The sequence below is a fragment of the Hippocampus bargibanti genome, linkage group LG11 (assembly GCF_051943395.1).
Source record: "Hippocampus bargibanti isolate YZ-2025 linkage group LG11, ASM5194339v1, whole genome shotgun sequence".
NCBI classification, from domain to species: Eukaryota; Metazoa; Chordata; class Actinopteri; order Syngnathiformes; family Syngnathidae; genus Hippocampus; species Hippocampus bargibanti.
Genome location: NC_142744.1, coordinates 20321017 through 20333842, shown reverse-complemented (window position 1 = coordinate 20333842; position 12826 = coordinate 20321017). Strand labels below are relative to the sequence as shown.

The window sequence follows — 12826 nt, the reverse complement described above, 5'->3', positions numbered from 1 at the left end:
GGGTGGGTTTATGTTACAAATATTGCACTGCATTGTCTGTTTGAGTTAGATCCACTTGTTAGCAGTTGGAATAAAGACGTACTCCAGTCGATCGTGTGTTCTCCTTCCTCAACTGCTCGCTTCACCTTGCAAATGAACTGAGTACAGTGATACCTCAGCTTACGAACTTAATTGGTTCCCAGAAAGTGTCAGGTGAAAAGTTCATCTGCCAAACATTTATTTCCCACAAGAAACCATTAAAAAAAGAGAATAACCCATTCCCACGTCCCCATAAAACGTAATTTTCTACTAAATAAGCTTTAAAACTACACAAAATATGTTTTTAATATAATAAATGTGCTATTGGAGGGAGGTGTGCCCGGAGGAAAAGAGAAATAGAACGCCAAGAGTATAGATCTAAGAATAGGAACTTTGAATGTAGGAACAATGATAGGTAAAGGTAGAGGGCTGGTTGACATGATGCAGAGAAGGAAGGTAGACATACTGTGTGTCCAGGAGACCAGGTGGAAAGGGAGCAAGGCTAGAAGTTTAGGGTCAGGGTTTAAGTTGTTCTATCATGGTGAAGACAGAAAGAGAAATGGAGTTGGGGTTATATTAAAAGAGGAGTTTGTTAGATGTCTTAGAAGTAAAAAGAGTATCAGATAGAATGATGAGTCTGAAGCTAGAAATTGAAGGCGTGATGTTCAATGTTGTCTGTGGGTATGCCCCACAAGTAGGATGTGAGCTGGCGGAGAAGGAGAAATTTTGGTTGGACTTTGATGAAGTCATACAGAACATCCCGAGAAGTGAGAGGGTTGTAACTAGTGGAGAAATCAATGGACATGTTGGCGCAGGAAACAAAGATGATGAGGAGGTGATGGGCAGGTTTGGACTCCAGATGAGGAACGCTGAAGGACAGATGGTGGTTGACTTTGCTAAGAGAATGCAAATGGCTATTGTGAATACTTTCTTTCAGAAGAGACAGGAACATAGGGTGACCTATAAGAGTGGAGACAGAAGTACACAGGTAGACTACATTTTGTGTCAACGGCGCCATCTAAAGGAAATCAGTGACTGCAAAGTAGTGGTTGGTGAGAGTGTAGCCAGACAGCATAGGTTGGTGGTGTGTAGGATGACGCTGGCAGTGAGGAAGATGAAGAAACCAAAGGCTGAAGTGAGGACAAAATGGTGGAAGTTGAAAAAGGAAGAATGTTGTGTGACATTTAGGAAGGAGGTAAGACTAGCACTGGGTGGGCAAGAGGTCCTTCCAGATGACTGGCAAACTACAGCGAACATAATCAGAGACACAGGTCGGAAGGTACTTGGTGTATCGAGTGGAAGAAAGGTAGATATGGAGACTTGGTGGTGGAATGGGGAGGTGCAGGAGTGTATACAGAGAAAGAGGTTAGCAAAGAAGAAGTGGGACACTGAAAGGACGGACGAGAGTAGACAGCAGTACAAGGAGATGCAGCGCAAGGTTAAAGTAAAGGTGGCAAAGGCCAAACAAGAGGCCTATGATGACTTGTATGCTCGGCTGGACAGCAAGGAAGGTGAGACTGATCTTTACAGGCTGGCGAGACAGAGAGACAAAGATGGTAAGGACCTGCAGCAGGTTCGGGTAATTAAGGATAGAGATCGATGAGAAGGTTTGTTCAGCCGTCATCTGTACAAATTTGAAGGTTTCGGACGTTTCGCCTCCTATCCAAGAGGCTTCGTCAGCGAACTAAAGTCTGACTGGTCGTATCGGCCCTATTTATATATCCCTAATGTCCAGCCATGGCGGCGCCGGACACAGCTATGATAGGTCCCTACTCTCAGGTTGGGGGGAGCAGAGGACCACTCCCTGTGGCCCCACTGATTGTTCCTACATTCCTAACGACTGGCCCATTACCCCCACTCCCACCGGTATCACCTCATCAGCATGACGAATGTTGCCTAACCTGTTTTGCCTAAGCAGGCTATTGTATGAACGATCCAAATTGAACCTCACCCCACCAGACCGGTTTAATGAAGGATTTTGTTGTTTTATAAGAATCGCTTCTTTTACCCCCCTTTCAAACCATCTATGTTCTTTCGCTAAGATTTTAACCTCATTGTCGTCAAATGAGTGGTTGCTAGCTTTTAGGTGCAAATGTACTGCCGATTGAGGCCCACTAGTATTAGCCCTGCAATGTTGATGAAGTCTTTTTTTGAGAATTTGTTGAGTCTCCCCAATGTACTGCTCTTTACAATTTTCATTCTTACAATGTATGGAATAAACTACATTACTTTGTTTTTCATTTGGTAGCCTATCTTTTGGATGCACTAATTTTTGCCTTAACGTGTTTATCGGTTTGAAATAAGTAGGAATTTTGTGTTGCCAAAGGACCCTTTGTAATTTTTCCGAAACTCCTGCAATGTAAGGTACTGCTACTCCTCTCCTTTTTGTATCTTGAGAATTATTGGTTTCATTCCCTATTCTTTCTTTCTGACATTTGTTGAATGATCACTGAGGGTACTCACAGTTAGTGAGTGCTCTCCTGATATGTTTTGACTCCTTTTCTCTACCTTCAATGCTAGTTGGTATTAGTTTAGCCCTATGCTGGAGGGTTCTGATAACTCCTAATTTGTGTTGTAAAGGGTGGCTAGAGTCAAAAAGTAAGTATTGGCCAGTGTGCGTAGCCTTCCTACAGACTTCTGTTTTTAGCGCTCTGTCCTCTTTTATAATTACTTTACAATCCAAGAAGGAGAGCACTCACTAACTGTGGGTACCCTCACACTTTTGGAAAATTTTGAATGAATTCACTGCAAGGGAACACACACACAGGATTCGAATGTTCACGTCAATTTCACAGTGCAGAGGTACAATTCAATGTTCAATTCCAGCTCTGACCTACCCATGTGAGGTTTGCATGTTCTCCCCGTGCTTGCACGAGTTTTCTCTGGGTTCCTCCCACATTCCCAAAACAGGCTGATTGAAAACTACAAATCGATAGGTGTGACTCCAATTTAACAAGCAACCTATCTTAGACAGCACACATATTTATTGTTTCCTACATATACACAATAATGTACATGATATTTTGTGGAAAACAATGTCATACATGTAGAAAAGCGTGCGATCCTCCACTTGTTGAGTCCTGGAAATAGTATTGTAATTTCAAAATAACTGATCAAGGGCATATGTCAGTCTCCAGTGGCCAGCGAAGCCTCTTGTAGGTGTTGACGTACTACCTGGTCCAGCACTTTGCTCACGCCTTTGCATGCAGTCATGGCGGCGTCCATCAAAGCCTCCAGGTTGTCCTGATGCAGCCTGGCATCCATTTGCAGCAGTGCAATCTGCCCGCCGCGGGGCAGCAATGCTAACGCCAAGGAGCTCACACCGCCACTCTCTTCGGCATAGCACAAGTCGGCCAGCGGCGTCTCATCCACGAACCCCACGGTGGAGGCGCACACGTAGTCCAACATGGGGATGCCCGCGTCGATCACGGCCAGGGTGGCTGCGTTCACACACACACTGTAGTTGCTTCCATCAGACTGGAGGATCTGTTCAGAAAAAAATATATATTTCGGAAAATTAAAAGTATTGGTGAAGTATGTGAGCCGCAATGTCTTTTAAGTATGTTGATGAGCTACAGTAAAGTCTCGTTATATCGATATTCAAGGGAGTCCGAAAAAATAGCGATATAACCGGGACTATCGATATATCCGACCCTGTTTGCATGTAATTTTCTCCGTGCGTGCATAGAAATAGTATCGATATAACCGGGACTATCGATATAACGAGACTTTACTGTATATTTACTCTATTTCTACATCATATAGTGCAAATGTAACTCTGTCAAAGTTAGGTCTGAATACTGATTCCTACAAACATGCACAATACATAATACAACAATGAAAAAAATGTAAAATACAAAACAACATCCAACTGGACTACCTTGACGTAAATGTCGATCTGAGAGCGCGGATAGAGCTGCGTCATCACAGCGGCCTCAAAGGTCTGCTTGAGGTGGAGGCTCATCTCGGTGGACTTACGGTCGCCGTGCGGCCTCCGCTTCCTCTCCGACGTGCTGAAAGTAGCCATGCTGTACTGGCAATTGATGACTGCCCGGTCGTGAAGGGTTCGACTGCGGAAGCCTCGCATCTAAAGGACAACGATGCATGAGTACTCTATATTATGTACACTTCCAAAGATGGAAAATTTCTCGAATTACCTCACACACACACACACACACACACACACACACACACACACACACACACACACACACACACACACACACACACACACACACAATTATGCATATTTGATTAATTATAAAAGTGACTGATAATTTTAGATATCAACTTAGTATATTATGTACATAATAGTTGCAAATAGCTGTCATACAATATTTAGAACAAATTTGAATACTTATGTATGATGAAATAAATCTAGACAGGTGCAATTCTACAGTATAATGTATAAGCATATAAAGGTGGATTGGATTGGATATGGAAATATACAATAAAAGTATTATTTGTAACATGAACCATTTTTTTCCTTTTCACTTCAGGGGTCGCCACAGCGAATCAGTTGCCCCCATATAACCCTGTTTTGTGCATCCTCTTTTCTCATGCCTGCTATCGTTCACAACATTCATAAACCTCTTCTTTGGTCTTCCTCTCAGTCTCCTGCCTGGCAGCTCAAGACTGAGCATCCTTCTCCCGATATAGTCACTCTCTCTCCTCTGGACATGTCCAAACCTTCTCATTCTGGCCCCTCTGACTTTCCCTCCAAAACATCTAATATGAGTTGTCCCTCAGATATACTCACTCCTGATCCTATCCAACCTGGTCACTCCCAAAGAGAACCTCAACATCTTCATCTTTGCTACCCCCTGCACTGCCACCTATATTTTCTTTGGTGGCACTGTTGCTCATAAATGCTCATGTCTGCTCTAAGTCCAGCTTCAACAACTCTCTCCCATAATTTCATTGTATGGCTCATCAACTGTATTCCTCTGCAGTTACTACAACTCTTCGCCTGTCTAAGCTCCACACCACTACAACTCTTCGCATATCCGTTGTTCTTAAAAATGGGCACCAGTACACTTCTCTACTCTTCAGGCATCTTCAAACTATCTAAGATCTTGTTGAACCCAGCAAACACGACTGTCATCTCTCCGAGACACTTCTATACCTCTAATGGTAAATCATCGAACCCGAGTGCCTTTCCACTCTTCATTCTTGATAATCTTCATCTTGCTGCGTCCTAGTCCACAACAGTCACATCTTCTATTCTTTGTTCTTTCTCCTTTTCCTCATTCATCAACTCTCTTGCCATTTCGATCCTTAATCACACTAACCTGCTGCACGTCCTTACCATCTCAGTATCTGTTTTGCCAACAGATCAATAACTACTTTCCTGCGGGCCAGCCTAGCATACAAATCATCGTAGGCTTCTTGTTTGCCTTCCCCACCAGAGACTTTCACCCTGCCATTTATCTCCCTGTACTCCTGTCTACTTTGTTTGGTCATCTCGGTGTCTCAGTTCTTCTTACTTTAACTCTTTCTTAGTACAAAACCAGGATAACTATCTAAACATATTTTAAATGTAACATACATCGATATTTTCGGATTGCAAGAGTATGTTATTAGTTACTTCGTCATGAAAAACGTATGCGTTTTATAAATCTTTCTAACATTTTAAAGTTTCTAATTAACCATATGCTAAGATTTACCGTTGGTGTAAGTTAGCATCGGGCTAATATCCAGTGCTACTTACTTCGTGTGGACCGTAAACGACAGCTAAAGCTTTGGTGTTTCCCTGCTCTAAATATGCAGACCCGTCGGCTTGAGCGAAGACCCCCATGCGGGCTTGAACCTTGCGAAGTTCGGTGGCTTTGCGTCCATCCAAACGGTAGCCTTGGTCAGACAACAGCTCCAAACCTGCCATGTTTCCACTGAACCAAAATGCAAAAGGTTTAGTGAGGTGTCGCTCGCGAACGAACCGGCTCTTCAAGACGACTCTCCGAAGTGAACGACTGGATGCAGCTCTTATTAGGGAGCCGCTTATAGGAGCTGAATCCGCAACTCCTTTGGTTAAAGTCGCACGTGATTGGTCAAAATCCGTAGAAAACACACACACAGACACACACGCACGCACGTGCACACACACACGCGCGCGCGCGCGCACACACGCACAATCAAAGTACAGTGAGACCTTAACTTACGAACTTAATTGGTTCCCAGACAGAGTGTGTAAGGCGAAAAGTGTGTATCTCAAAAAAAGTTTCCCATAGGAAACTATTAAAATCAGAATAATCCGTTCCCGGGTTTCCAAAAAGTATACTTTTCAACTAAATAAGCCTTAAAATTACACACAACATACCTTATTCCACGTATAATAAATGTGCTATTGTATTGTAATGAAAGGAATACACTGTATTGTATCATAAAGTCACTTTATTTACATTTGTAATGGTCATTTATGGCTTGATGGAATGCCGTTGGAGGTCGAAGGTCAAAGGGAATTGCTGTTTGGAAAGAGAGGCACATTACATGAGGACTGTAATTAAAGAAATAAACTGTGCTGTAAAATAAAGTTTTATTTACCTTTTTGATGGTCGTTGATGGCATATGGAAGGAGAGTCACCTTCCATAAGGACTGTTGGTAACTTAACTTCTGGTGCTGTTCGGTCGTGTGCTTCCGCCGAAGATCACTCCGCCAGCCGTGGTGAGTGTGTATTATGAAAATAGTGCTTATTATAAGGTTTAATTTTCATAAATTTGACGTTTGTAAGACGAAAAGTTTGTAAGTTGAGGTCTCACTGTATTTAAACGTGACGCATAACTGTGCGTATTATGACTAGAACTATTTGGACCAGGGGTGGTCAAGTATGTGAGCTGCAATGTCTTTTAAGTATGTATACATTGATAAGATATATTTACTCTATTTCTACATCATATAGTTCAAATGTAACTCTGTCAAAGTGAGGTCTGAATACAGATTCCTACGAACATGCACAATACATAATACAACAATGAAAAAAATGTACATGTCACCTTTACAAGTAAAATACAAAACAACATCCAACTGGACTACCTTGACGTAAATGTCGATCTGAGAGCACGGATAGAGCTGCGTCATCACAGCGGCCTCAAAGGTCTGCTTGAGGTGGAGGCTCACTTTATGAAGTCCTTGCTGAAGTCTGGTGCCACCAGGATCGAACTCGAGCACAGCGCCTGTTTTAGATTGATGAAGGCCATATCGGCCTCTGGGCTCCATTTCACCAACCGGGAGTGTTTTTTGGTCGTCAATTCGGTCATGGGGGCTGCTATAGTAGCAAAGTCAGCAATAAAGCGTCAATAGTAGCCAGCCAGGCCTAAGAACGACCTCACCTGCTTCTTGGAAAGGGGCTGGGGCCAATCTTGTATAGCCCGTAGTTTTGCTTCTTGAGGCTTCACCAGCCTACAGTGTAGCCCAGGTAGTTGGTCTTGTCAAATGCCAACCTGCACTTTTTCGGGTTTGCTGCGTACCTCTTGTGGGGGGTGAGAATCCTATCCATCAGGCGCTGAAACGTGGCAGGTGCTCCATGGAGACCAAATGGGAGCCTGGTGTACTGGTAGAGTCCCTCTGGTGTGGCGAAGGCTGTCTTCTCCTTTGATGCCCGGGGTCAGGGGCACCTGCCAATAACCATTTGTGAGGTGGAGAGTGGTTATGAAGCGTGCCTGTCCCAGGGATTCAATGAGATCATCAACACGAGGCATTGGATATGCATCAAATTTAGACACCTCATTCAACTTCCGATACTCATTGCAGAATCGTATTGACCCGTCTGGCTTGGGAACCAATACGATCGGACTTGCCCAGGCACTTTGGGACTCCTCAATTACTCCAAGTTCCAGCATCTTCCTTATCTCCTCCTGAATAGCTACCTTACGGGCCTCCGGCACACGGTATGGACGCTGGTGTACTGTTTTTCCAGGTATGTTGCATATCTCATGTTGCACCACCTCTGTGTGCCCAGGTATGGAGGAGAAGATGTCTTGGTTACGCTCGACCAATGCGAGGGTCAGCTGGCGTTGGTGTGGGGACGAACTTGGACCCATCTGAACTTCTTCTCTTGCCGGTTCCTTAGTTTTGCTGGAGGGAAGACAACTGAACAGCGCGATAGGATAAATGGCCTTCATTCTTTCTCTCATGTCTCCCACATGCTCGATGAGGGTACGCTGTCGGCACGGCTGCTCTTCCCGAGCCTCTTTGGCGATATCCAGCAGTGCCCGGGGTCTGTAAAAATACAACAGCTCAAAGGGTGAAAAACCGGTAGAAGACTGTGGTGCTTCCCTCACAGCAAACAACAAGTACGGCAGCAGTCGATCCCAGTTTCGGCCATCTTCTTCGATAACTTTCCTCATCATGGCCTTGAGTGTCTTGTTGAACCGTTCTACCAACCCATCCGTCTGTGGGTGGTAGATGGAAGTTCTCAGTTGCTTGACCTTGAGCAGGGCACATAGGGCCTTCATGACCTTGGACATAAAGGAGCTTCCTTGGTCTGTCAGTATCTCGTTTGGGATTCCCACCCTGCTGGCGAGAGCAAACAGTTCCTTTACAAACTGCCTAGTGGTAGCCTTTCTGATGGGAAGAGCCTCTGGAAACCGAGTGGCATAATCGACCATAACTAAAATATACTGGTGTCACCTACCACATTTTGGTAGAGGTCCGACTATATCTAGCCCAAGCGTCTGAAAAGGGGTCTCAATGATGGGTAAGGGAATGAGCGGGTTTCTGTATGTGGGATTTGGCGCCACCTGTTGGCAAGAACGACAATAGTTCTCCACATCCTTGTGCACCCCTGGCCAGAAGAACCGTTGCAAGATTCTCATTTTTGTCTTTTCTACCCCTAGGTGTCCCCCTAGCAGGTATGTGTGTGCCAAGTCCAGTACTGTAGCTCGGTGTGGCTGTGGCACGAGAAGTTGTTCACGTACTTCATCATTTTGCTTCGTTACCTTGTATATTAGCGCCCGGTCAACAGCAAAATGGGGGTATATGGGACTTGTCCTTGCCCCCAGTACGACACCGTCTAAAACCTGCACATTTTTCATGGCGTTGGCAAGGGTAGGATCCTGTAACTGGGCTGTACCATACCCGCCTGTTAGAGGAGGCAGCTTCTGGGTCCCTGGTTTCTCAGTAACACTGGAAGCCGAGAGATTTTCTGGGGCTGAAGTCTCCTCGGCTGTCTCTGGGCCAGATTCCGTCTCCGGTGGTGCATTTGCTGTCCCTAAGACAGCACAGGCTGGGGAGAGTGAATCAGGGGGGTACACTTGAGTATTCACTACACGCGTCTTACCTCTCCCCTTTCGAGGTAGTCGGGCCAGTCTTTCCTGTGTTTCTCTCCACAGTGGGTGAAAGGCCTGGCAGTCGCGTCCAATCAGGAGGGGGACAGGGAGAGAGTCAACCACTTGGTTGTGGTCATGTCTCCATGGACACAGGAGACTGGAAGGGTTTTCTCTGGAGACAACCTGGTTGGATCCACCAGCGTTTGGCGTACCAAGGTGACCAGGCTTCCTGAGTCCAGCAGGGCTTCAACATCCTGTTGATTCACTGTCACTGGACAGGTGGGGGTCTTGTTAGTGAGCTGTCACTCCCCCCCAGGAGGGACGCATAATGAGCAGGGTGGGCACTGGAAGAGTCAGCGGTCAGCATGGACTTTTCTGTTGGTTTTTCACACTGCCATGAGATGTGTCCCGTCTCTCCGCATCTCTAGCATTGTCTGTAATTGAAGATATTTTCAATTTGGAAAAAAACTCAACACAAACCATCTATGTCCATGCACTTATTAACGCTTGTCCAGTGCCCACATTCTCCAGAATATGTAATGTCATGAGAGGCTAGCTCTCAGCGGGACAGGACAAGGAGCGCAATGGGCGACAGGTTTGAATGCAAACAAAGGTTTTAATAAAGGGTTTAAGGGGAATTCACAAGCAACAAAGGCAAGAATAGTGTCTCTTCCAATACTTAAATCATAATAAAGTCTCTTCTGAGGTGAAACTGAAGACGGAGTCCTTTTCCGTGTGTTTCTAGGCCTCACCCCTCTTGATGTCCTTCCTAGGTAGCCTAGCCACCTTTAGCAAGGGTCCAAATCCAGTGTTCTGTCATATGGTCCCAACTGGCGATGAGTTCCATGCAGTAATCAGTTTCTCCACGGCAATGGAGCTTGTCTCCCTGGCCTCCACACTCAGAGGCCCTCTGCCTTAAAAGCCTTGCTTGCCAATCAAGCCGTGATCAGTCACAGGTGTGGGGTTTGAATTGCTGCCTTCCACCAGAAGGGGCCAAAACTCTCTCTGGGTGAAGCCATCTTAGGGGAATGTATTTGCCCTCCAGGACCCAGCCTCTCGTGACATCACACTACTTGTGTTAAACTCTGCAAAATCATGGATGTATTGTCCTGACCGCACGCTCTACAAACTCACCACGGACGCCCTCGCCTTCATGCACAAACAGTACACGTGTATCGTTGCAAGCACACAGACTTCGGCTGTATTAAATATCCTTACCTGCAGCTAAAATCTGCATACTTGGCACGACAGCCAATCAGAAGCCTGCTTTTTGCTTCAGATTTTCCCGAGCGTTATAACGTCATGCATTTGTATATCATTTTTCAAAGTAGATGCACAGAACCTCAGCCTCAGAAGAAAGATTCAAAAGAAGCTAACAAAATTTATGACGCTACAAAACGTTAACATACATTATACAGTGACTGTAATGTGTCCTTGAGAGTTTTGAAAGGCGCTTAGTCTGCTTGTAGCTGTCATGATCTGGTTGGCGACCAACAGGGGGCGCTGTCAGCCCCGCCTGCACCTGCACAGGTGCTGGTCGTCCCGATCAGATGGGCGACCAACGGGTAGCGACGTCAGCCCTGCCTGCAGCCTCGCAGGTGCTGGTCGTTTTAATCACACTTAAAAGGACACCCGGCACGACCATCCAGTGTCGGTTCATCGTTTGCTGTTTGTTGCATGCATTGTGTATGCTGTGCATGTGTTTGTTTAACCTTGGCGGACTTTTACTTTTGGTCTTCTTTTGATACTGATGTTTTACATTTTGTTCCTGCTGACCTTTATTTTAATACAATTTGTCAAACAACCTCCTGCTCCCTCCTGCCTGCTTTTTGGGATCCGCACCCGCCATCACCACCTTGCAAAACGTGACAGTAGTAGAGAACGCATCTCAAACTTTGCATTGCGGACAAACGACAACTGGAGCAAAATCTTCAGCAAGGGATATTTAATGTAAATTAAGCAAGGGAGCATTTGTGGGAGGTACATCCTTAATTTTTAAACAATCCGATATACTTTGCAACAATGGTTTATTTGCCATTTGTCATCTTATTGTGTTCCAAGATGTGAAAAATGGGGCAGGCATCTTTGTGGCCGTTTTTTTTTTTTTTTGCTATTTGTCGTTGTTGGATTATTTTCATCGTTCGCCCTTGGTTCATTGCTTCGACAGGTGTTGATGGAAGAGGATGGATAAATCATGAAGACAGCGTAGACAGCTCTTGAAGAGAGCGTGAGAGAGTGAGACTGCGGGAGTATTTATGCGGCGCACAGTGTGTGACGCGATAGGATGTGACGTAATGTAAATGCGACATCATGTAAAGGAAGGCAGGATATGACATATCAGGAAGTCCAAAATGTAAACAAAGATTAAAGAGCGATGCTTAGAGATGTTTGTATGGCGAATTACCCCAACAGTCGTCTTATTGCGTTTCAATTTGTAAAAAATGGGGTCTCTTAAAAGTTGCCTGCCTTGTGTCCGCGAACTTTGTGTCATGAGTTTCAGATACTGTTTTTACTATAGTGTTACCTTGGCTTACGAAAAAATTAATAAATTAAGCCATTACCAAAATGAGAATAATCCGTTCCCAGGTCCCCATAAAACATAATTTTCTACTTTAATTTTCTAAGCCTTAAAAATAAACAAAATATACGTTATTTTATGTATAATAAATGTGCTATGGTATTATAATTAAAGAAATAAACTGTACTGTATAATAAAGTCATTGTATTTACCTTTGTGATGGTCGTTGATGGCTCGATGGAATGGAGTGGCCGCTTTCATCAGCATTAAACACTTGATGAGGAACGTAGCCTTCTTATTTCACCATCTTGAGGAATGATCCCTTGTCGGTGCTTTCTCTGTGATAATTTCATCTAGTTCATCAATTGTGATCTGTTTAGCTGGGTTGATAGCTTTTTGCATCAAGATTACAGATGGCTTGTGCGGGTTGTTGTGGAGCCTGATTGATGGGATATTTTAACCTTGCAGCCTACACTCTGCCGTTGAACTATCAAAGTTGAAACTCTCTCACTGTCTGCCTGTCTCTTTAATGTTTAAACCACCTCCCCTCACTACTGCGTTCTTAACCAATCATGTGTCTTTAACCGAAGACTGGGGGCGGGAATAGAGGACCAAACAAGCCGACTGCCATTTTGTTGTTAGAAGAACGGGCTCGTTCGCAAAAGACACATCACTCATTGTGGCAGCTCCGTGTGTATCCCGAAAAAAAGTTTGTATGCCAAGGTAAAATTTTCATAAATGTAACGTTCGCAAACCGAAAAGTTCGTAAACCCAGGTATCAATGTAATTTGGACAAGTTCGGCGGGCCGGACTAAAAAAAGGTCAGAAGGAATTGCATTGTGTCTTTGTAGATCTGGAGAAAGCGTATGACAGGGTGCCCAGAGAAGAGCTGTGGCATTGCATGAGGAAATCTGGAGTGACGGAAAAGTATGTCAGAGCGGTGCAAGACATGTATCATGACTGTAAGACAGTTGTGAGGTGCGCTGTCGGTATGACTGAGGAATTCAAGGTGGAGGTGAGACTCCA

At 44.7% G+C, this 12826-nt stretch overlaps 1 protein-coding gene across 1 annotated transcript; it reads right to left on the bottom strand.

Moving 5' to 3' along the window:
• Positions 1–2982: 2982 nt before the first annotated feature.
• On the bottom strand, positions 2983–5939 carry exosc4 (exosome component 4). The gene is made up of 3 exons (XM_089008262.1): positions 5729–5939; positions 3899–4105; positions 2983–3504 (listed from the first exon to the last, which is right to left on the bottom strand). Exons 1-3 carry the CDS (start codon positions 5897–5899, stop codon positions 3145–3147), a joined length of 738 nt encoding a protein of 245 aa, XP_088864388.1. The 5' UTR covers positions 5900–5939; the 3' UTR covers positions 2983–3144.
• Positions 5940–12826: the final 6887 nt, after the last annotated feature.

Excerpts from the sequence above, each read along its gene's own strand:
- exosc4 (XM_089008262.1), bottom strand. The coding sequence starts at position 5,899 with ATGGCAGGTTTGGAGCTGTTGTCTGACCAAGGCTACCGTTTGGATGGA. Across the intron at positions 4,106-5,728 it reads TCGTTTACGGTCCACACGAA|ATGCGAGGCTTCCGCAGTCG; the intron begins GTAAGTAGCACT and ends GTTGTCCTTTAG. Across the intron at positions 3,505-3,898 it reads AGATCGACATTTACGTCAAG|ATCCTCCAGTCTGATGGAAG; the intron begins GTAGTCCAGTTG and ends TTTTCTGAACAG.